This window comes from Nanorana parkeri, unplaced genomic scaffold, assembly GCF_000935625.1.
Source record: "Nanorana parkeri isolate BGI_ZX_2015 unplaced genomic scaffold, ASM93562v1 scaffold140, whole genome shotgun sequence".
Classification (NCBI taxonomy): domain Eukaryota; kingdom Metazoa; phylum Chordata; class Amphibia; order Anura; family Dicroglossidae; genus Nanorana; species Nanorana parkeri.
Genome location: NW_017306408.1, coordinates 898,291 through 922,900, shown reverse-complemented (window position 1 = coordinate 922,900; position 24,610 = coordinate 898,291). Strand labels below are relative to the sequence as shown.

Below are 24,610 nucleotides of genomic sequence, written 5' to 3'. Positions count from 1 at the left end.
CTACCATGGGCACTGACAAATGGAGGTTTACTTATAAAAGTTTCAATCAAATCAAAATTGATTACAAGCGTTGCAGTTCACACCAATAAGCACCTTATGTACATGGGCACTCTTAATGATGTGAGGTTAGGACACGTACACCATTTGCCAGATTTGTTCACATTCCTGAGCAAACCGTAAATGTCTCATGCAGGTACATGAGCTAGCATGTGAGTGCCAGTGTAAGCAAAAGACCTGACATTTACAAATAGCATTAGCAACCCATAGTAGCCAATCAGATAACAGCTTTCAATAGCTTTAAAGCCAGTCAGGCAAAGCCTTTTCTTTTGTAGAAGGAAGAGGAATAGCAGTACCTACCCACATCAGCCAGTCAAACAGCATCTTTCAGGAGTTTAGGGACCAAACCGGTGCTGACTTTTGTAGACCACCTTAGAGAAATGACAGCTTTAATCTCATTGACTTCTCTAAGGAGCTCATCCATTTCTACCACCATTAAAAACTATCAGAGACTATTATGTTGATCATTCATCCCTGTTAAAATTAATCCAAATTTGTATTCGGCTTTTCATAAATATCTCTACAGAATTTAGGCTTATTTACGTTCAGTATTTATACAAATTTGTTTCAGTCCTGTCCTGACAGAGAAACAAAATTGAGCACCAAAAAAAACAATTTTCAGTTAACAACAAAGATCCCTAAAAACCACATGACTGAGCCTTTAACATGTACACGTCGATGGACTTGCTTGTGTTGGCGCGTTCTAACTTCAAGCTTTGGTGTTGAAAAGTCCCCTCATTTGCTCGTGGCATTTACAATTAGTAAATTAAAATGATTGTATCATATTAACAGTGGCACAACTAAAGTTTATAGTGGTCCTCGGAGGGCTGTGGGGGGAGTCCGAGCAGCTGTTGCTGTTTGTTTATGCAACTCAGCAACATATGAGCCCTGGTCCCTCAGTGGAGATCGACGGGTTGGGCTAAGGCTTGATCTTTGAAGGTTGCTAGTGTTTGAACAAACCTCCCTGTATCCTGTGTACACCATCTGTCTCACCAGGAATGTGGGAAGGCTCAGTACACCCCAGCAGTTGTCATGCCGCTTCTGTGCTCACTGTCTTTTTGTGTGTGTAAAAGCTTTTGTGTCCTACTGCTTGAAGCTGGCTGACATACCTTGAGCATCGCCATGCTGCTATTTCCACATCCTCTGCTGCAACTGACATGTTTCTTAAGCACTTTAAACTTCACCTGCTGCATCAAGCGTATACCTGGCGTCTTCTTTTCACACAATGATCAGATATTTTATCAGCAGAGAACCATAAATTGACTTTTTGACATATAATCACAGAGCTGTCTTTCTCGTTGACTCCAATTTAAGCTTTTTTTTCTGTTCTATTTTTTTGGGCAGTGAAAGATGTTCCTCTTTTCTAGCTAACCATTTTTCTACCGGATTTTACAATGTAGCGCAAAAAAAAAAAGGCTAGAAGAATTTTGTGATTAACACAGAAAATTGTCAGTCCATATTGTTTCTGTAGATCATTACATTGAATATTTTTTTAAATATTCGGTGTATTGTGGTGAACATGTGTTTGGTATCCTTCTCTCTTTCTTGAATGGTTTTAACAACTGTAAAAATGTATACAATTGTTTTTGTAAAATTGTTGAAATCAAGCTGTTTAACAAAACTATAAACATATATATATATAAGTAAAAAATTGATTTTGTTTGTTTTTTTAACACAGCATCAAATGTTGACCCAGGGAGCAAGCAATCGCAAGTTTAAATGCACAGAGTGTGGCAAAGCCTTCAAATATAAGCACCATTTAAAGGAACACCTCCGAATACACAGCGGTGGGTATCTGAACTGTTGAAGTTCTGATCTGGGTTTGATATAGATAATGGGATTTAGAGAATTTTAATAACAAGACTTATTCAAGCATAAGTACAGGTAGTTCTCTAAATTTGCAGTTGCAGGCAGCTATTAGCCTGTGTGACATAAGGAAAGGGGAAGTCATCGAGGGGCAATATATTTCCCCTCGCTTTCTATCATATGTTCAAGACTAGCGGAACCCAGACCAGGTTTTCCGGTAGACTTTGGGTCTTGGTAAACCAGTTTGGGTTTTTTGTCTCTCACCTGGATTGTGTAATTGATTAATGATTGATTATCCAGGTTAGATAAAAGGGGAAGGCTGAAGCAGGATGTTGCTCTGGCCTGGGACTCAAGCTGCCCACACACCTTACAATTTATCTGCAGATTTTCTGTGGTCAGATGGAAAAAGTCCAACAGATTGGCCCAGGTGGAGATTACTCCATCCACACAGTTAAGTGTAGATGGAGGAATCTGTTGCACCTTTTCCATCTGACCACAGAAAATCTGCAGATAAATTGTATGGTGTGTGGGCAGCTTAAGGCAGCATTCTGAGAGAGCTACAAGTTGGATGTTTCTAAGTAAAAGGTTGCCGAAAATATTTTGGTTTTGTGAGGTGGCTGAGATAAGCTCACCACCTGTTAGAGAGGAAACCTGCCTGTTTAGCCAGAGCCTGAAAGGCAAGGATTTGTTTTCTGTTTTATTTTGTTTTATTTTAACCTTTTAAATAAAAACTGACAGCCTAAAAAAGGACTTTGCTGCATGGACTACCTTTTTTTCCCAGGGAAGGTGATCCCCATTTGAGCTATACCCCCCACACCTGTTAATATTGAGTATAAGTGAAGGATCTAAAATGTGGCAACCCAGGAAGAGCAAGGAGCATATTTATAAGGCATTTTATGTGACATTCACCAAACATTCAGAGCCAGTTAATCATTCCCAGACTTTGTCCAAAAAAAGTAAAATAATCTCTCTGCAAAAGAAGACAATTACTACCTATTCAGGTGTCCTTACTTTGTTCTGTTGTAGAGCTATGTGCCCCACCATGCATAATTCCATCTGCAAGTCCCTATGTCACAATTGGACACAAATGTTACATAGGGGCTGATGGATGACACTACAGAGTGTAGCAAGGACCTAGGCATATGTCAAACCCAGAAGTGTGTGAGATGCTGAGAGTATTTAGGTGGTTGTAGCTCTTAAAGGGACTGAAGATATGACTGCTGGAGAGGTATTAACATTTTTCTTATGTAGAGAGATTCTATTTCACATATTTTGTATAGTGACAGAGTCACTTTATGCAGAAAGCCAGATATAGCTATGGTATTGACCCACTGTTGGCAAATTTGGAAGCCACTCATTCTATTTTGCATTTCTTCCACCATAGGAGAGAAGCCATACGAATGCCCAAATTGCAAGAAACGCTTCTCCCATTCGGGTTCCTACAGTTCACACATTAGCAGCAAGAAATGCATCGGCCTGATCTCTGTGAATGGGAGAATGAGAAACAACATGAAGGCAGGTTCATCTCCAAACTCTGTGTCATCATCTCCCACCAATTCAGCCATAACTCAGCTCCGGCACAAACTGGAGAATGGGAAACCACTTGGCTTGACGGAACCTTCAGGCCTATTAAAGATCAAAACTGAATCACTAGATTACAATGACTATAAACTTCTTATGGCAGCCACACACGGGTTTAATGGTCCTAATCCATTCATGAATGGTGGCCTTGGAGCCACCAGTCCTTTGGGAATTCACTCCTCAGCTCAGAGCCCAATGCAGCACTTAGGTGTAGGGATCGAGGCATCGTTACTTGGGTACCCAAACATTAGCAGTAACTTGAGTGAGGTGCAGAAGGTCCTGGAAATTGTGGACAACACAGTCTCAAGGCAGAAGATGGAATTCAAGTCTGAAGAGATTGCAAAGATGAAGGGCTACCACATGAAGGAAACTGGACCTCAAAGAGAGGAACAAGGTGTGACGTCTCCTGGCGTCCAGCAGGTGGGTCTTCCAGTAGTAAGTCATAATGGTGCCACTAAAAGTATTATTGACTATACGTTAGAGAAGGTAAATGAAGCCAAAGCCTGTTTACAGAGCTTGACTACAGATTCAAGAAGACAGTTTAGCAATATTAAGAAAGAGAAGTTACGTACTTTGATAGACCTCGTAAGTGAAGAGAAGATGCTAGAGAGCCATATTATAGCCACTCCATTTTCTTGCCAGTTTTGTAAAGAAAGTTTTAACGGTCCCATTCCTTTGCACCAACACGAAAGATACTTGTGTAAAATGAACGAAGAAATTAAGGCAGTCCTCCAGCCCAGTGAAAATCTTATTCTCAATAAACAGGGCATGTTGGCTGAGAAACAAGCACTCCTGCTGTCATCAGTACTTTCCGAGAAAGAAATGATTAGCCCTATCAACCATTACAAGGACCACATGTCTGTACTTAAAGCGTATTACGCTATGAATATGGAACCTAACTCAGATGAACTACTGAAAATTTCCATAGCTGTTGGCCTTCCTCAGGAATTTGTGAAGGAATGGTTTGAGCAAAGAAAAGTCTATTCATATGCAACTTCCAGGTCACCATCTTTGGAAAGGACCAGTGGGGAGGTGGCACCAGTAACCACCACTCCCACGAAAGACTCTACATCAGCTAGGTCTCCGGTAAAACCTGTGGATTCTATTACTTCGCCATCTATAGCAGAACTTCATAACCGGGTATCGACTTGTGATATGCCTCTCAGGCTAACAAAACCTAGTCATTTTACTGGTCTAAAGCCAGTTGTTGATAAATTGGACCACTCCAGGAGCAATACTCCATCTCCTTTAAATCTTTCTTCCACATCTTCTAAAAACTCCCACAGTAGTTCTTACACTCCAAACAGTTTTTCCTCGGAAGAGCTTCAAGCTGAGCCTTTGGACTTATCTGTACCGAGACAAATGAAGGAAATAAAAAGTATTATAGCCACAAAGAACAAAGCCAAACCTAATAATGTCACTATTGACCACAACGGTGTTCTTTTGCCCTCTGAGACTGTAGACGAGCCACTGAATTTAACGTACATTAAAAAGGAATTTTGCAATTCCAATCATGTGGACAAAAGCACTAACCAGCTATTTGGCATGAGTCCATTTAGTGGAAAACCTTTGTATACCACGCTTCCACCACACAGCGCTTTTCCACCAGCCACTTTTATGCCTCCAGTGCAGGCAAGTATCCCGGGACTACGAGCATATCCGGGACTTGATCAGATGAGCTTCCTACCACATATGGCCTATACTTACTCAGCTGGGGCAGCTACGTTTGCAGATATGCAGCAGAGGAGGAAGTACCAGCGGAAACAGGGATTTCAGGTAACGGCTAATTATTATAATAGCTATATCTTTATGGGGTCACCCAAGTGTCAATGTAATATTTTGTTGACAGAAAGCCAAATGTCGGTGTAACATTTTTCAATTTACTGGTGGTCTAGGATCACAAGTGACATTGTGTTATTGTTCTGTGTCTCTAAGAGTCAGAAAGGATTCATGTATAATAGAAACTGAAAGAAAGAACTTTCTATATCACCCATAGCAAACTAATCAGATTTTTGTCTCATTTTCTGAAATAATATGTTTGCTATGAGAACACAGTTCAACTTCCAGACACTTTTATTCCCAGTGCCCTGTTAGTCATTGTTCTATAGCTCATGTATTGGTATGATGCTATTGCTTTTTATTTTAGCTGCCTTTGTGCCTTTGCTTTAGATCCACGAGTGTCAGTGTGGACACCTAGGGGATGATTTACTAAAGGCAGATAGGCTGTTCACTTTGCAAGAGAATTTGTACTATGCAGGGAAATTTCCATTTGGCTTAGTGAATGTTGTGAAATTTTGTTTTCCAGAGAATACCCAATCAGGTAAAAAGGTGGGGGGGGGAGAGTTATTTTTCCTTGCAGATGGTTGGATGATGGAAGTCAGCAGTGCTTCACCTCGTTCACTAAGCTAAGGGGAAACTTCCCTTGCAAAGTGCAAATTCTCTTGCAACATGAACAGCCTATTTGCCTATAGTAAAAGCCCCTAGAGTCAATGTTTTATTAATGTAACCACTGTACTATTATTAAGTTACTTTACAAGTGGTGTTTTAAATAAGAATGCTTTGCACAATTGCCAGTTAGAGACTGCAAAGACTGCATTGCTAGTATAGACACTTAGTAGGTGTATCCCTTCTATTCCTTAAAATGGTATCATTCGTTTGCACCAGTTTCATCATCCTGCTTTTTGCCAATAGGTAAAAACCAATCAACTATGAAATTGGTGTATGAATCTAGTATAAGTTACTCATATATAATGCACATTTCCTACTTCTGTCCTGTCTGATAAATAGTTACTCACCTACCACCAACCCCATCCCTTACTGTGAGGCAAGAATGTTGATAATCTTCTCAGATGCCTCAAAGTTTTTTTTAGCTCTATGTGATAGACTTCTTTTTAGGTGGTTCTCTCTTTTCATGGATGGCTGTAAAGATCAGTTAGATGTAATAGAACAGTGTGTGAAATCATAAAAAGCAGCTGCAACTCTTGAGCTTTGTTCAGAAGTTAGATGAATACAGCTCATACTGTAATCCAGTGTTCTTTACATTCTCCAGAATCCCAACAGGTCATATATATCCACATATATTTTCCATGTTGTTTATGTAATAAAAACTCAGGCTTGATATTCTTATAATGTAACCCATATTGAATATATAAATTGGGGAACACTATTATAGCCATGATAAGAAATATGCTAATGGAATATTGGTTTCAAAGCTAATGGAAATAGATTAATCGTACTGTATGCTCTTGGTGGTTACCACCACAACTACAGTTCCATCATTAATGCTCCACTGTGAGTTCATACTGGTAGTTACGTACTTCTGATTAAAGGGAAAAAGTCTGAAGTGGTTGGATTAATAATAAATGGTTATTACTAGTCGACAGTCAGCCTTAAACTGGTATTTTGCTGATATAAAGCTAGGCAATAATTTACTGAAAAAAAATCATATCATAAAGGGGATAATCCAGTTTAAAGTGTATCTATACCCAAAACTTTTTTGTTTTGGATAGAATAAAAAAAGTTTAGAGAAGTGGCGTCACAAGGGAGGTGAGGGGGTGCGACCCGCACCTGGGTGACACCATTGGAGGGGTGACATTAAAATGACTGACAGTCATTTTGGTGTCACCCCTTCTGAATAGTCGGGCACTCAGTCATGGACTGAGAGCCCGACAGTTGCAGGAGAGAAGAGGGGACTCAAAGGCATACCTTATCGCGCCTGGTGACGTCCCCTCCTCACTCTTGGTGATGGACGCCGGCAGGTATCACCAACATTGCAGCGCATGCGGGCTCTGTTAGAGGGGTTTCTATCACTTTTTCTTATGGGGATAACCTCTTACCAGACAGGAAGTAAGGAAAAAAACTGCAAAAGGAAAGCAATAAAAAGCTTATAGAGCTTCTAGCCTTCCTCTACGCAACCTAAAAAAAAACAGTTTTACTTCTTTGTTGCTTTTAGAGAGATTTCCACTTACTTCCTGTCCTGGGGCAACCTTTATTTTTTTCCCAGAGAGGAAGTGAATTAATCTCACCAACAGTGTCTCTGACAAAAGAAAAACCTGACTGGAGTTCTATTCCTTCACCACTCTATCCAAAACAAAAAAAAGTTTTGGCTACACATACACTTTAATTTGTCAAAGTCTCTGAAATTAGACTTTTTTGCCTTGGAGAATAAAAGTTTAAATATGATTAGATGCTGTTGAACAATACAGACACTCAATATTTCAGATTTATATTTTCAGCATTGACCTGAGAACATCTTCTCAAGTATATTCTGGTATGCAAGGACACTTGAAGGTATTTTTAAGCACTGAAGAGTTTTGATCACACAGTAGCAGGAGCGTAACTCTTTGTTAACAACGACCTAATCTGCATATAATCGGAAAGTTTTGCAAAAGTGGAAATAGTCAGTTTGTTGATAATCTCATGCTACTGAGTAACTCAAAATTTTCCAGTGTAGTTCAGCTGTAAGGTTAGTTTCACCAAAATCCATAACATAAGCAATATGAAAGTTAAATAAAAGAATATCTCTGAAAGTTTTATGGTGACTTGTTCTAGACCTTAAATTAAACTGATGTCCGAAAACGCTACGTAAGCCAGCGTAATCTGGTCTCAATTAATTATCGGTAAACCAAGCCTGTACAACACGAAGGCAGGAGACAGCTCTTTGTAGTCAGGACCAAAATAAATCTAAATACACTGAATGATTTAGAATCCACTTTCATCATTGTCTAACGCTGAAGGCATGTGGACGCAAAGCATTGATAAAATATTCCCCATTTTAAATTACAAAATTAAATAGCATGCTTAGGGCCTTTTGTCAGCAGACATAAACTTAAATGGATTGTATAATAACATCTTGCATCTGATCATAAAATTCAATTATACATTATTATTATTTTTTCCTTAAGAAAAAAAAAATGGAAACAAATTCCCTCCTTCGAAAATAGTGTTTATTGTCTGATAAAAATTAATACACTCGGAATTTGAATAAAACAATATTTTTAATGAGGGCACAGAGATTTTCATTAGTTTTATCACCGCGTCGATGCTTAATAAGGCACTGACGTTAATTTGTTATATTACAGGGTGAAATGCTTGACGGGGCTCCCGATTACATGTCAGGCCTGGATGATATGACCGATTCTGACTCCTGCCTGAGTCGGAAAAAGATTAAGAAGACGGAAAGCGGCATGTACGCCTGCGATTTATGCGACAAGACATTCCAGAAAAGTAGCTCCCTCCTGAGACACAAATATGAACATACAGGTAAATAGATACACCTGAGTAGCTGTGCTGTCATATAAGCCAACCCATACATCTGTTCACCCTACACCACAAGAACCCATTGACTGTCCAGTTTGGACATCTGACTCAATGGAGTTGATTTACTAACAGAGTAGAGAATGTTCAGGTATGCATACTGAATGTTCAATTAGCTTAGTCGTTCTGTTAAAGTTCTACTGAATACCGAAGCTGTGTTTTGCGCTTGTCAATGTATACTGGTTTCTTCTACACCTACAGTAATGTCTTCTTATCAAAAACAAGTCTACACTGTAATGACTTAGGTCATTGTATTGACTTTATTTAATTGTAGCTTAAGAGTCCTTGGGCCCATTTTTGGATCCTTCGCAAATGTGTTTTGTCTAATAAAAAAATTGGTAAAATAAGCTGTACTGAATACCCAATCATGCACATTTTTTAATGCTTTGACTCACGTCTTTTTTAAAATGAACACTCACTTTAAAAAGGGAACATTCTCTGCACCCTTAGTAAATCAACCCCTCTGTGTGCACTTGCACAAAGATCAGGTCACAGAATTATTATTCGGATAACGTTGGATTGTTTGAACATTTCTATTTGCCCAGTGACAGATTAGGGCTAGTCGAATTGGTGCTGGTCATTGATGATCTTTATACCTTGCATCATACATCCTGTTGCAGGTTGACAAATTTCCAAGGATCTCATGAGATAGGGCAAAGCTTCAGATCTGAATACCAAGTCCAGATGTTCCTGAGATGAGCTGACTCAAAGGTGCATGATGATGCACAAAATGTTGACAAGAGTTATCTTCCAGTTGTCAGCTCATGCCTACACTTCTGAATCTGTAGTGTCCATGGCGACCTTAACAATGTTCATGGAACTGCTAATTAAGATTTACCTATAACAGCTTTTTATTTATCTGCGTGATTGATAATAAAAATGACAATATCTATGGATATATTACTCTAAATAAAGGTCATGTGGCCAACTAAAAGGAGACACCCATTTCATCCCTCCCCCCAAGGTAGAGCAATGAAACAACATTTAACAATAGTTTTCATTATGCATTGTATCCATGTTTCAAGGCTTCTGCTCACCACATTGGACCTCATTCAAGTGTCTGAACAAATAACTTCTTATATTGTCCAATAAAAACTAATCAGTATGAAATCTAAAGAGGAGAATGCCAATTGGAGAATAACGATTTGAATCTTATTGGTTGGCACGAGGCAATACAGATTCAATGATTACTTATTCCGGGCTCCTTAATAAAGGCAGCCTGTTGCCTGAACATTCTATTGTCAGCAGTGGATACCTGTACACAAACTATCTAGATAACAGAAAGAAGGATCAGCTCACTAAGCTATACCGATCATTATGTGCCACATTGACCATTTTTTGTTATTTTTTTTTAAGCCAATGAGAGCTGAACATTACAGTCACATGGCTGACAATAAAGACTGTTATGTCAGATGAACATGTGTTATAACTTAGTGAATTGAATCAATTTATCTGAGACTGGCTAACTGAGTGCAGTGTATACGTCAACAACTTGTAGAGCCATAATGGAACAAGATAGGAGACATATTTTACTAATACTATTTCCAGAGTTGGTGATCAGGCTGCATTGCTTTACAATTCAAAATCTGTCAAAATATGAAACCCCTGAAATAAACCTAATAATCCCAGTTAACATATCTAACTACATAGCACAGACCGATCACATCATCATAACAATCTATTGTGCTACTTATGGCAGGTCATTGTTCGAAACTGCTACATGATTAATGATTTGTGACCCTTAAGAGGTTCTGCAGCAGCTGCAGATATTGTTGCACAATGCCTCTTTTTTGCGGCTTGTATCCGATCCTCCCCTACAATTAAAATGACAAGAGCCCCCTACTGCCACCCCTGCTAGGCCTGTCCTCAATGTTTGCATTCCTCACCCCTGTCATTCTCATTCTGGTGCTGACGCAGCAGGTGTATATAGCCTTGAGTAACACACCAGCCTCGGTTGGTATTTACATTCTTTTTGCTCACTTTGAGGCCGATTCATAGAAATTTAAGCCATTTAAAAGTCATGATGCACTCGTCTCATTAGCATGGTTCAGTATGAAGCAGTTATCAGTTTAGCTCTTTAATGCGCACTCTTAAAAGTAATGAAACATTCTTTCATGCGAGTGCGCATTCCTTTTATTTGAGGAAAGATTTTTTTTTTCTTTTGAATCTCCATTAAGAAATTCAAATATATATTACTAGTGGAGGTGGACAACTGCAAGAGTGGAATTTTTTATCAGACTCCTATCAGTGCAGCCCATGACGCCCATAGCTGATTTATGTATTGTCGAACTGTGCTTTGCCCATGCAGAACAAAGCAACAGGTTTACTTGTTTCTGGGGGTAAAACATTTCCCTTGCAATGGGGCTGTTCCACACTGCAAGGGTTAACTGCCCAAATAGGTCTAGGTTACCTGGGAAAACACATTTTCTTGCCTGCTCCCTGCTCCCTCAGGCTGCAAGATTGGCACACCCAGCCTATTTGCCCCCCAGGATCTGGTGGTCAGAGGCCTGCTGACATCATCGCATATAATGCAGTGCCCATAAACCTTCATTATATGTGAGGACGCCAAGGGACGGTCCACCAGCTGGAGCTAAGGGAAGACAAGAAGAACGCTGACTGCCGGGAAAGTGGGGTTCAGGAAAGTAAGACTGGTACCCTAGACCTAAACATGTAACCTGGGATCTACGGTGACTTGCCAATCAACACAAAAGGGGGTGGACATAAAAAGAAGGGATGTGTCACAATGACACACAATCCCTACATTCATTTTAATGCACTATAAGGGGGACTAACATTCTTCTGGACACAGTCCGTAGTTTTTTGGGCAGTATAATGAAACAAATAGATTAATGATGAAAAATATAGACAGCATTTACCATCTCACTGTACTGCCTTAGAATTCCATACGAAGGTAGAGATATTTTTTAATCCAGGTTTTTACATTAGGTGTCTGTGTACCCCTGACACATTTCTAAGAGGCCTGTGCAACATAAAATGTAAGTCTTCAAAAAACTTTATTATTGCATATAAGATTTTGGTGAAACTAAGTATAGGGCTTCCTTAACACTTCCTAACTTGTATCAAGACCCAGTTCCATCCACTTGCATTGAGACACTGTTGGGAGCCTCTGTATGCACAGCGAGTATACTTTCCTAGCCTAAAATGTAACCCTGTTCTGTAGAGTCAGCAGCTTCCATTCAGCATGCGCTGAATTCATCTGTCAGGAACCTGTCAGGGAGCCTTGAGAAGCACCCATGTACACAAGCTGTAAATCCGGCTGTAGCTGCACATTTCAGCGCAGCGATTATAGCTGCATGCATTTCCTATTGTGTATTATCAGTATTAGAAAGTACAAAGTTACCTCCCCATTCAAGCTTCAATGTTATGCTTCAAGCCCCAGCTGGACAGAGCAATGCAGTAGTAGGCCTGTGTATCTTTCAGTGGCATCATGTGTTTCAGTCTTGTGCCCTGGCATCACGCTGTCAAGCATTCAGTGTCAGGTCTATTTTTGAATGACACGTCAAGCATGGCTGCTATGGAAGGTGTGAAAGGCATTCCTGGGCTATTTGGAGCCTGGAATCAGCCAGATGTGTTTGGGCTTGGCCTTATTCTCAAGTTCCAGTCTTGGGCTGCAGAACGTACAAGCTGCTACAGAAAACCCTGAGTTTCCTGGGCACTCAGCTGCTAATGGATTAATGCTGCCATGTTAGAGTGGAACTTCATCGAGCTGAATATAAGCAAAGATACTTCTATAGACAACAACGGCACTGCGAAAATATCATCTACTCTGCTGCTGAATAATATGAATTCTATAGATTAGGGTCAACCGAACCTAGACCATTATAGACTATTATAGACTAGTCCATTAAAATCCAATGTTGGAGAATTACATTTTTTCCGCATTTTGTTAGAATAAATAATATTTGTATATTTTACAGTATTTAGAGTAGGTATGCACCAATACTGGCTTTTGGGTCTCGAATACTGATATTTATAAGTCGGTACTCGATACCTAATAGCCATACCAGTACTTCCGCTACCATGGAGCTGGCTTCTGGGGCAATCAGGAAGCCGGGAGGCGAGTCATTACCCACCGCCGGCCGGGAAGCTGGCTCCATGTTTCCTTGCAGCACTGCCGGTCAGAAGAAATCTCCCTCTGACTGGAAGTTCCAGTATCGGTGTATTGAAGCATTTGGGCAAGTTTTCACCCAAATATTCGGTATCGGCACCAATAGCGATACTAGTAAAAAATAAAAAAATCACGTTTTGTTAGAATAAATACTATTTGTATATTTTACAGTATTTAAAGTAGGGATGCACCGATACCGGCTTTTGGGTATTGAGTACAAGTACTGATATTTATATTTCGGTACTCACCGATATCGAGTACTGATACTGGTACTTCCGCTAGCATCCCGGGCAATCAGGAAGCCGGGTTTCATGTCATTACCCGCCACCTGGCTTTTTGATTACTCGGGAAGCCGGCTTCATGCTGTTTGGCCAGCTCCATGCTGATTGACCAGCCACGAGCATCGAACCAGCCATACAGCATGGAGCCGGCTTCCCGGCCAATCAGGAAGCCGGGAGGCGATTCATTAACCACCACCGGCCGGGAAACTGGCTCCATGTGCCCTTACACCTCTGCCAGTCAGAGGAAATCTCCCTTTGACCGGAAGTTCCGGTATCAGTGGCAAGTATCGAAGCATTTGGGCAAGTACTCGCCCAAATATTTGGTATCGGCACCGATACAGATACTAGTATTGGTGCATCCCTAATTTAAAGAGTAACCCTTTCTGGAGATTTTGTTAAAGCATGGAATGACAATAGAATAACAAGTTTTGTCAATAGGGTTCTTTACTTATTTGGTCCATTAAGCCATTATAGAAGGTAGGCAAACTCCGGGCCTCCAGCTTTGGTGCAACTTCAAATCCCATTAGGCATAGCAAGACTCTGAAGGCCACAGGCATGACTCCCAGAGGCTGATGCATGATGGGATTTGTAGTTTCACCCTAGCTGGAGGACCTCTTGAACTCTCCATTCTGTCCACTTCAAAAAATGTTACAGTTTCATAATTGGTATGTGTCTGGCTGTTTGCAATACACATGACATGAGGCTAATGTAATAAAGTTGTAGAGAATGTTCAAGTAGCTCAGTCAACAAGTTGAAGCTGAGATATTGTAAACTGATCTTTGAATAGCCAATCACAAGCAGGGAAAATGATTTAATAAACTGCAGTGATTTTCCATTTAGTTTATTGATTAAGGTGAAGCTGCGTTCACTTCAATCCAAGGCATAACTAGTAATCAGACGGCCCCATAGCAGGATTTTGTATTGAGACCCCACACAGCCCACCTGACACCTTGCATAGCCCATCTGAGAGTGACCCTGTATAGACTACCATAGACTCTCTATGGTGGGCTCTGCAGGGTCTCAGGTGGGCTGGTAACACCCCTGCACACCTCTTACCTGTCAGCTCCGATCTGCTGTCAGCCTCTTCCACTGCCAGCCCCAGTCTCTTCCTCCTCCTCGGTCGCTGCTGGGCCTGGACCCCGTCTCCTCCACCACCAGGCCCAGGCCTCCTCCACCACAGCTGCTGGCTGTCACTGACTCAGCAGTGGCTGTGAGGAGGAACGCGCCACTTCACAGATCACTGGCAGGTTGTCAGTGATCCGGACAGCGGCACATTCCTTCTCACAGCTGCCAGTGACAGCCAGCAGCCTGCGATGCCATAGCAAACCAGGCGGCCTGCACGGCATTAGGAAAACCCCTTTGTTCCTGGTCCTGCCCGGCCCCCCCTGTGCCCTGACCCTCATAACAGCTGCCTTGGTCGCAATGGCGATAGTTCCGCCACTGCTTCAATCATCCAATCACAAGCACAGGATTAGGTATGCAAAGTGAACACAGCTTCTCCTTACTAAGCTAAGTAAAAAGAACCCCATATTGTGCACATCTAGATTACCCATGTTGAGCGGTCCGACATGGGCAATCTATAAAGGGGCAGAACTGAAGAATCCAACAGTCATGAGAATTTTAAATTGGGGTAAAAAATGGTGAATGACATTTCATCAAAAAAGGTTCACATCTCTCTGCCACCACTATGACTAACAATAATGATAACTATATTGAAAATCATATCCAATGGTCAGTTTGTAAGCAGACCTAGAAAACAAGGTGGACATCCTTTGACAATATCGGAAATGTTTTTGAACTTTAATATAAAAGTGCCCTCATGGAACAGAACGTAACATGTCTTTTTGTTTTTGTTTCTCTCTTTTCAGGAAAAAGGCCACACCAGTGTCAAATTTGTAAAAAGGCATTTAAACACAAACACCACCTTATAGAACATTCGCGACTGCACTCTGGCGAGAAGCCATACCAATGTGACAAATGCGGCAAACGCTTCTCACACTCTGGGTCTTACTCACAGCACATGAACCACAGGTATTCCTACTGTAAGAGAGAAGCCGAGGAACGGGAAGCGGCCGAGAGGGAAGCCCGAGAGAAAGGCCACCTGGAACCCACCGAGCTGCTGATGAACCGGGCTTACCTACAGAGTATTACTCCTCAGGGCTACTCTGACTCAGAGGAACGGGAAAGTATGCTTAGAGACGGGGAGATGGAAAGAGAGCACGATAAGGAAGTCGAGGACGTTTACGATAAGCTCGGGAAGCTAGACGGAGATGAAGAGTTTGAAGAGGAAGAGGAGGAGAGCGAGAACAAAAGCATGGACACGGATCCGGATACAATCCGGGACGAGGAAGAGAACGGTGAACATTCAATGGATGATAGCTCAGAGGATGGCAAAATGGAAATGAAGTCGGATCATGAGGAAGAAAACATGGAGGACGGCATGTAATAAACTACTGCATTTTAAGCTTCCGATTTTTTTTTTTTTTTTTCTCTCCAGTAGTCTTGTTACTTGCTCGAAAACTCTGCTGAAAAGCTGTTCATGCACGTGCCTGAAGCTTCCAGGAAGCCTGTACAGATGAACTGAAAAGGGTGGGAGGGGTGGAGGGGGGTTGGGGGCAGTTCTGCCAAAACGAAACAAACAAACAAAAAAAAAAGATAATTTTAAGTCAAAGTCAAATAAAGTTTGAGGTGGTCGTTGTTGAGAACTGCATTATGCAAACATTTTTGTACAGTATTAAAAGGCCTAGAAACTGTGTGGTTTCAGAGACTAAACCCCTGTGTTTAATAGCATTTATTCTTTAAGCACAAAATAGTTAATTGTACGAATTGCACTCTACTTATATATCACTACAAATTAAAAAAAAAAAAAAAGATATTTCTAATTTATATTAATACATTTAAATAAAGAAGTGCCCGCACTGCTGTACATCAGTATTATCACTCCTTTTTTTATTTTTTTTTATTTAAGGTGCTCGCACGCAATACACCTGTGTTAAAAATATTCCTTCATAACTTCTTTTCTTTGCTATTCATAATTTCTCACTTAGGTAACCACACAATTTTAGGCCTGTTTTATTTTTTAAATTTTATTTTTAATGTGAAGGAACATGAAGTGTTGCATGTGTAAAAAAAAATTATGGAGATACTGAAGTCTTAAGAGTGACCCGGATATGATGGTAAAAGGAGGATGATGACTAAAGAAAGCCTTTGTAATGTGGTTTTTTTTTTTTAAGATAAAAAAAAGCCTTATATGCAAACCTTTTAACCTGTGTGTTTCTGCAAGTGCCATCCTTGTACAGTGTTAAGAAGGTAACTTCAGTTACCAATGCACCAGCTTCAGTGTTATGCTTACCCTGTTCTTTGAAGCACCCATGTCAGTATTAGAATAGGTGGCAGTTCCTTAGTTTACATATGTTTGTGCAATTTTATTCTGTAATATTTTTTTGTTCATTCATTTTGTCAGTATTACACCAAATTTTTTTGCAAGAATTTTTTTTTTCATTCATTTTAATTTTAGGTCAAATAACATTTTATTTATGTGGCTCATTTTATATTTCCTAATTTTATTTATTTCATACTGTAGTGTACAGTATAATAGTTCTTCAATATAGATATATTTTAGTAAAAAAGGAACATGATGTTGATCACTTGGGCAAATTTTACTTAAAGAGTTTAAAGCATTTATTGTGTTTTGGAACATTAATTGTGAAATGCGATTTTTGTTTTCAATTTTATTATTTTATTTTTTGTTTTATTTTTGTTTTTTCTTTTTCCAATTACTGGAAATTCCAAATTTGGGAACTTTTGATACGATCTTGTGAAAACACTGTATTTTCGACTGAAAAAATTCCACTTTCTTCATCTTGTTTTTTAGCTAAAAAAAAAAAAAGAGGGACTGTTAAATACAATGTATGATACCATGACAAAAAATCTTTCCTGACTTGTCTTTGTAAAAGTATTATTGAATTTTCAATTTGTAATTTCTCTTGAAAAATGACCATGCTCAAATAAAAATGTAGCCAAACTATGCAAAGTGTGACTGACTACTTAAAAAAAAAATACAATTTCATTTTGGTGGTCTTCTTAGTGCTTATCGGTAAAGTCATTTTATATGTTTAAATTTTATTTGAAAACACAGTTGTATCTCTGAATTGTTGGTCAGATATTTGCACATGTAAACCCTAGTTCTTAAGTGTGGTTTTCTTTTTTTTTTTTTGACGAAAAAAAAAATATGTATGCTCCTGTGGATCTGTGAAATAGTTCAACTGTATTTGCCTACCTGGAAGACAAAATTTAAGCAAACCTTTTATCCTTTATTATTAATAAATAAAACAGCCCTTGTTTTGACATGACTTAAATATATGTAATGTTATTTGTGCTTCCAATTCCATAAAAACGGGGCATTTATTTAATTATATTAAAAAGCATTCTATTGTTATACTAACCATGCTACTATTAGTAACTAACCACAACCAAAATACAGGAATTGAAATAATTCACTAGTCTTACCATGGGTTTATTTATTTTTAATGTAATTGACCAACAAGTTAATGTAATAAAATTCCTTCTATTCAACCCATTTTGTTAAATCTTTACAAAAAAATCTTTACAAAAAAAAAAAATCATCCTCAGAACACAGACTGATTTACTCAAATCTTTAATAATGTTGAACAACTTTGAATTTGATTTTTTCTTTAGATATGAAGGCATTTTTATTTCCAGCAGGGCATTTATATGACTGCTAATTTAAACATGTCAGCTGCAGCAGATAAAAATTATTATTATTATACAGTATTTATATAGCGCCAATAGTTTGTGCAGCACTTTACAATATAAGGAAGACATTACAATCACAATACAATTCAAGACAAGATGGTAAGGAGGGCCTTGCCCCTGAGGGCTTTCAATCTAAAAGGGAGGGGAAAATAATATATTCACCCCCCCCCCAAAAAAAAATAAGGCAAGTATGATTTAAAATATGTAAAATGTTTAACCTGTCATATTGTACATAGCGTGTAGCATATATTTTATATAGACTTTCTTAGAGCGGATTGAAATGAAAATATTCAAATTACATCACTGTAAATGTATAAATGATACCTGGGCAAAATAAAAAAAAGAAAAAAATGTAATTTACTGAACCCGTTTAGCAGAAGAAAATGAAAAACATACAAACACTGTGATCCTGTGCGTCAATGCAATTGCAATTTATTATTTCTAATGTCATTTTTTTTTTGCTTTATTCTTTTTGTACTTTTTTTTTCCTCTATACTATGCTATTCTGTGGGGCTTTCTGTTTAATGTCCAGAGACTAGATTTATACGATAGAATAACATAGAATTAAGTGATATATTCCGAAATGGCAGCAAGGGGATTATTATCTTCTCACCAGTGCTGTGAACAAAAATTATTATTGATATTTGTATAACTGTTTTATGTGAACTTTAAAGTGGTTCTAACACTAATAACTAGGGAAAAGTGGGAATATTTAGTATGATATATGAAAGCAGTTGGAAAATGTGTGAATATTAACTTCAATTTTCCAATCATGTGGAAAGTATCTGCATTGGGCATTCAAAGGGAACAGGAATTTCTTTTTCACATGACTGAATAATTTAAGTGAATATTTACACAGTTCTTTAAATGAAAGGTACTTAAGAACTTTGTGATTGGTCAAGATTTAAAAAAAGAGCTCCTCTTAGCACTTAAAATGATTGCATTACATTAGGGATGCACCAATACCAAGAAGACCTTGAATAGGACAGAGGCTGCACCTGGGGTAATATCCATCTGGTTGACGAGAAAGCTATTATTACTAGGGATGCACCGATACCAAGTACCGTACTCGGTACAAGTACAAGTACAGATACTTTTCCAGCTCCAGGACCAGACTAGAGAAAAATTAGAAAGTAAGGAGGCAACTGTCATTTGTAAGGAGGACACGGAGCTCCTGGAATTTGTACATCTCTGTTTTAATGGATGATTTTGTTTTTATAAATATATATAAGTGATGCACCGATACCATTTTTTCAAGTACAAGTACTGATATGTGTCCAAGTACTCACAGATACAAGTACTGATACATTCTTGTTTAGTGTCATGTGACAGTTTTTCTAAAACAATACAGACTAATGATGTCAGTGCAGTGGTGGAGCTTTTAATTTCAGTACAGCGCTGCATGACGGAATAAATGTCAGTTAAAGTACCGCAGCGCTGAATACTGAAAAATGGCCTGGATGGGAAGGGGGTTTAACACCGCGGATGTCAACTGGTTAAATAACCACAATCCAATAAAACAATGGCCCTTACATTAACTTTTTACAAAAAGATTTTCTGTTTACAAGGTCTCCCTATTGTTAGATACAAGTGAAAGTATTAATAAAATAGGACACGTGGCCATTCCACCTAGGAAAAAAAGGTTGCATTCCCATGATGCATCTCCTTCCTGATTCTCTTAGTTAGCTGCTCTCTCACTGCAAGGAAAGGAGATAAAAGTGTTAATTTGTTATATTTAGCGACTCAGCGGTTCATTTTACAACAATGCTCTAAATTTCCATTGGATTGTATCGAGTTTCAGGGACTACAGTTTGCATTTGACATACGTTTGAGACACTTCTGAGATCATTCACAGGTGCATGTGACCTGCACTTGACATCCTTCTATGCTCCATCAACTTGCTTCAAGCTGGTTTTGTATTCCCATTGACTTTTTTGGGGAGGGAAGAAGTTCTGACATGAATAAAAGACCACATATGCCCCTAAGGGTGATTTATTAAGGGTATAGTGTTTGCAATGAGTTATAAAACCTGTGCAATTTAAACACCAACGTGCCACAAAATGTTGCCTTCAAAATGTATGTATATATACTGTATATATTAGGGATGCACCGATACCGATACAAGTACTCGCCCAAATGTTCCCGATGCCTATCCCGAAACCGGACCTTCCGGTATCAGGAAGCCAGGCAGCGAGTCATTACACTTCGTCCCCAGGGAGCATGGAGCTGGCTTCCCGGCCAACTAGGAAGCCGGGCAGCATGTAAAGACTCACCCCCCCGGCTTCCTGATTGGCCAGGAATTTGTCTCCATGCTCCCTTGTCACTTGGTGCCCTTGCCTGGCTTCCTGATTGGTTCAGAAGCTGGCCAATCAGGAAGCCAGGCAGCCCCCCGGCTTCCTGACTGGCTAGAAAGCTGGCTCCATTCTCCCTCATCACCTGGTGACGAGGAAGCATGGAGACGGCTTTCCTGCTAATCTGGAAGCCGTGCGATGTGTAATGACTGACCTTAATAGCACGACTTCCAGTATCGGTATTTAGTATCAGTGAGCACCAAAAAAAAATATTGGTACTCGTACTCTGGAGAGATGTGCACTGCATGCCGCTGTGGTGACTGTGATGAGAAGTGAGGGAACATCTCCCAAATGTGAAAACAGACAATAATTAGAAAAGAGGTTCTAATCTGTCCCCACTCTTTCCAAAAACAAAAACATTTTGCCTATAATTACCAATAAGAGTGATTAAAAAATATATAAATCCAAAAACAAAAATGTCAAATATTGCAGGTTACCAGTCCTTGGGCGTTGTGGCTGATAGCTTTCCTTTTCACTGTGTTTCCCTTTATTTTCACCTATCAGTAACACACTTCCTGTCCTAAGTGACAACACTCACTCACCCTATTGTATCAGGCCAACAGAAACAGGACAGGATTATAGAAACCTCCCCCTCTCCTTTTCTCCCAAACATAGATGGGAGAGGTTCTGCAGTCCTCGGAGATAACTGAGAACAATGTAACTGATAAGAATGTAGGAAAGAGCACAGGAAGTGATCAGCTGACAAGACTTCTGGTAGGATCAATGGATATAAATGCTTTCCATGGTGTATTCAACAGCCCAAAGGTGACCAAGCAATGGATGTTCTTTGTTAGGGTTTACATACTGTCTAAAGAAGAACTCCGGGGGGAAAAACATTTCTTAACCCTTGCAGTTGGACTACCCCCGCACTGCAAGGGTTAAGTGCTTGTTTTGATCCAGATGCAAAAAAATGTAAAATGTTATATTCACCCAATACTCTTAGCAGGCTTGCTCTTAGACCACTCATTCCAGCATCTCTCCCCCTCCTCTGCAGCGGTCCCCCAGACATTATGTTTTATACATTGGGGGGAATTTATCAAAACTGGAGCAGACATAATCTGGAGCAATTGCCCATATCAACCAATCAGCTTCTCTCTTCAGTTTTGTTTAGTTTAGTTAAGGTTTGAAAATGAAAGAGAGAAGCTGATTGGTTGCCGTGCACAGCTGCTCCAGATTTTCTCTGCTCCAGTTTTGATAAATCCCCCTCATTGTGTATAGGACATGAGGATGCCGAGAGACCTACCATTGCTGCAGCGTAGGAAGAGGGAGGCTGGAAAGAGCATTTCAGGAGCCAGCCAACTCTGAGGTTTGGGTTAGTATAACCTTTTTATTTCTAGAACAAAACTCTTGCTTTCCGAGGGTAGCCCCACTGCAAGGGTTAAGAAAAAAATTCCCTGGAGTTCTTCTTTGAGGGCCAGGAAGCTGCAAATCTGGTTTATATACATGAAGAATAAACATAATCTAGACAGAAAAAAATAAAGAGTAACAACAATGTTTGATTTGTCACCAGAATAATGACATGGGATGACCCAGACAGGTTATGGTGTGTGGTAATTAGAGAAACCAAAAAGCCTCCCACTAGCCCAATTCCATTCATAAAACAGAACTCCAGGCAAATGTGTTCTTAACCCTTGAAATGGGGCCACCTCCGCACTGCAAGGGTTAAGTGCTTGTGTTTGTCTAGGTGTTAAAAAAAAAGTTATACTCACCCGACCCTTGGAGATAGCTTGCTCTTAGACCGGTCCCTGTAGCCCCTCTCCCCCTCCGCTGCAGCAGTCTAAGGAGTCATCACATCTTATACACAGGGTAGAGGACGCAAGGATCCTGAGGGACATACCATTACTGCAGTGGAGGGACTGGACTGACAGCCAGCCGGTTCCACGGTTTGAGTGAGTATAACTTTCCTTTTTAAGCACCTAGACAAAAACGAGCACTTAACCCTTGCAGTGCAGGGGTAGCAGATCTAAACCCTATAGGCTAGTTCCCACCAAAGCGCAGAGCAGGTGCAGAGCAGTTACAGAACCGATCAAAACTCCGTCCAATGCATTCCAATTGGTATTTTGGGCTCTAGTTCACACCACAGCGTTCAGTTCCAGAGCATGTGGAAAAACTGCAGCATGCCCTATTTTTTCTGCTCTGGAACGTACCAAAACGCATGCAAACACATGCAAACGCCCTGAAACGCACTAAAAGCTCATTTTAAGATAAACCGGCCCGGAACGCGGGTAAAACCTGGCAAAACACACTGCACTGCATGCACAGAAACTCATGCAGGTCTGGTCTGCATTTGGTGTGAACAAGCCCTTACTGGAGGACATTCAGTTTTCTAAAACACTGTGTATCATAAGCAATTTTTGTACAGCTGAACTCTAGGCAGATATAAAAGACACAATCTAACGCATTTCTAGTGTACCTACCTGAACCTGACTTGGTCAGCCTCTTGCAGTCCCTGTACAACAGGGCTGGAGTGTGAGAGAAAGAAGCAGAGTACCAGGAGCCAATAACATTATGTGCTGACAAGAAGCATGCTGAAAGGAGGGGAAAGCAGAGTGGCAGAGAGATGAGCTAATCACTGTGCTGCTTCTCCTTTCACTGACTAGTCATAGGCTGGAGAAGGTGCAGGACAACCTGGGCTCAGAGGAAGTTGGGTAGAACGATGCTGGCCCTCCAACTGAGGACATTTAGCGGTATACAATAAAGTACAGCGGAGGGAAATATCTGTAATGATGGTGAATATCGCAGAAAACACTGGTTTTCTTATTTTATCTGGTAATGGGCTATTTATTTTTATCTTGTTATTTTTTGCTGGAGTTCTGCTTTAAATAAAAATATTGATTTCATCTTTTTTCATCCTTTGTTGCATCTCGGTGCTGCTGTTTACCTCCAGCCTCTTTCTGCCACTTCCTGTCTATATGCACTCGCTCCAGTGTCAGCTGCACATCATTGCTGCAGACCAATGACCAATTCTCTAACTGGAGTGAGGCATAACAGTGTATTTCCATGTCTGGCTATTACATTTTGGATAGAGTGGGGAAAGATTAAGGACTTGTTCACACGCTATACAGTGCATTCCAACACGGTTAATGGCCGGAATGCACTGGATCGCAAAGAGCAAGCCTCCCTGCATTCTGGGATGGGAGGGGGCGTGGCGGATTCATTAATGGCAATGGCACCGCAGACACGCCTCCCACCTGCAGTGAGATGGCCGGCACCAGAACGCGTGGCACAGCAATGCCAGCATGCACTGGATAGTGTGTGAATAAGCCCTGAAGCCCTTGTTGGGTTTTCACTGATATCCACGGAGCTGTCTGAAAGACTTGCCCTCGCTTAAAATCCCTGTGACAATGGATATGTTTTTCGGTAGTGTAGGGCAACATTTCTCAACCTTTTTTTTGTGACAGCACCCTTGAAAAGGATGCAAAATCTTGAGGCACCCCAGTCTAAAATAGAAAAAAAAAGCTCACTGTAAAAAAAAAGCGTGGCACCTCCGAAATCCATACCAGACCCTTACTCAAGATATTCCATTTACATATAATTCCCCATTTTCACATCAGAGTCTCCCTTTAAATCAGGAACCCCCCTTCACATTAGCAGTTCCCTTCTTTCACATCAGGAGCCCACCCCTCTCACACTAGGAACCCCCCTTCACTTCAGAAGCCTCCCCTTCACATCAGGAGCCCTATTCACATCAGAATTCCTACCCTCAAATCAGGAGCTCCCTTTACATTAGGAGCCCCATTCACATCAGAAGACCTAGCCTCAAATTAAGAGCCCCCCTTTACATCAGGAGCCCCATTCACATCAGAAGCACTACCCTCAAATTAGGAGCCCCCCTTTACATCAGGAGCCCCCATTTACATCAGGCGCCCTATGCATATCAGAGGCTCCCTTTCACATCATGGTTCCCACTTCACATCTGGCACAATCTTCCTATCAGAAGCACCCTTTACATCAGAGGCATACTCTTACATCATGCAGCAGCATGGTAGAGGGTGGGAAGCAGAGCAGGCCCAGATGGAGGCAAACCTCTGTCCTTGTCTGAATGGATCCCACCCTCCCTGGTTTAACAACATTCATTTCAATGGTACTGGTGGTTGGGCTCTCTGCACCATGGAAAGGCATGACGCTGTGGAAAACTTTCAAGGCACCCCTGGGAAAGCCAGGGGGCACCCCAGTGTGCCATGGCTCCCTGGATGAGAAAGGGTGGTGTAGGGGAAGGCTAGATCATTTGTCAGCTCTAATTTCTGTTGGGGTGCCTGTTGCAGATTCCCATTAACTTCCTGACTGGAGAAACCATTGTGACTGGGACAGAA

General features: G+C 40.5%; 1 protein-coding gene across 3 annotated transcripts in view; it reads left to right on the top strand.

Moving 5' to 3' along the window:
• The window catches only part of ZEB2 (zinc finger E-box binding homeobox 2), a 145,109-nt gene extending 128,714 nt beyond the window's left edge, over positions 1-16,395 (top strand). For all 3 annotated transcript variants that reach the window (XM_018554055.1, XM_018554054.1, XM_018554053.1), the window contains 4 exons: positions 1,736-1,844; positions 3,248-5,220; positions 8,526-8,706; positions 15,039-16,395. In XM_018554055.1, coding sequence (XP_018409557.1) covers positions 1,736-1,844; positions 3,248-5,220; positions 8,526-8,706; positions 15,039-15,616 — 2,841 coding nt within the window. In that variant the 3' untranslated portion in view covers positions 15,617-16,395. The remainder of the gene's footprint in view (positions 1-1,735; positions 1,845-3,247; positions 5,221-8,525; positions 8,707-15,038) is intronic.
• Positions 16,396-24,610: the final 8,215 nt, after the last annotated feature.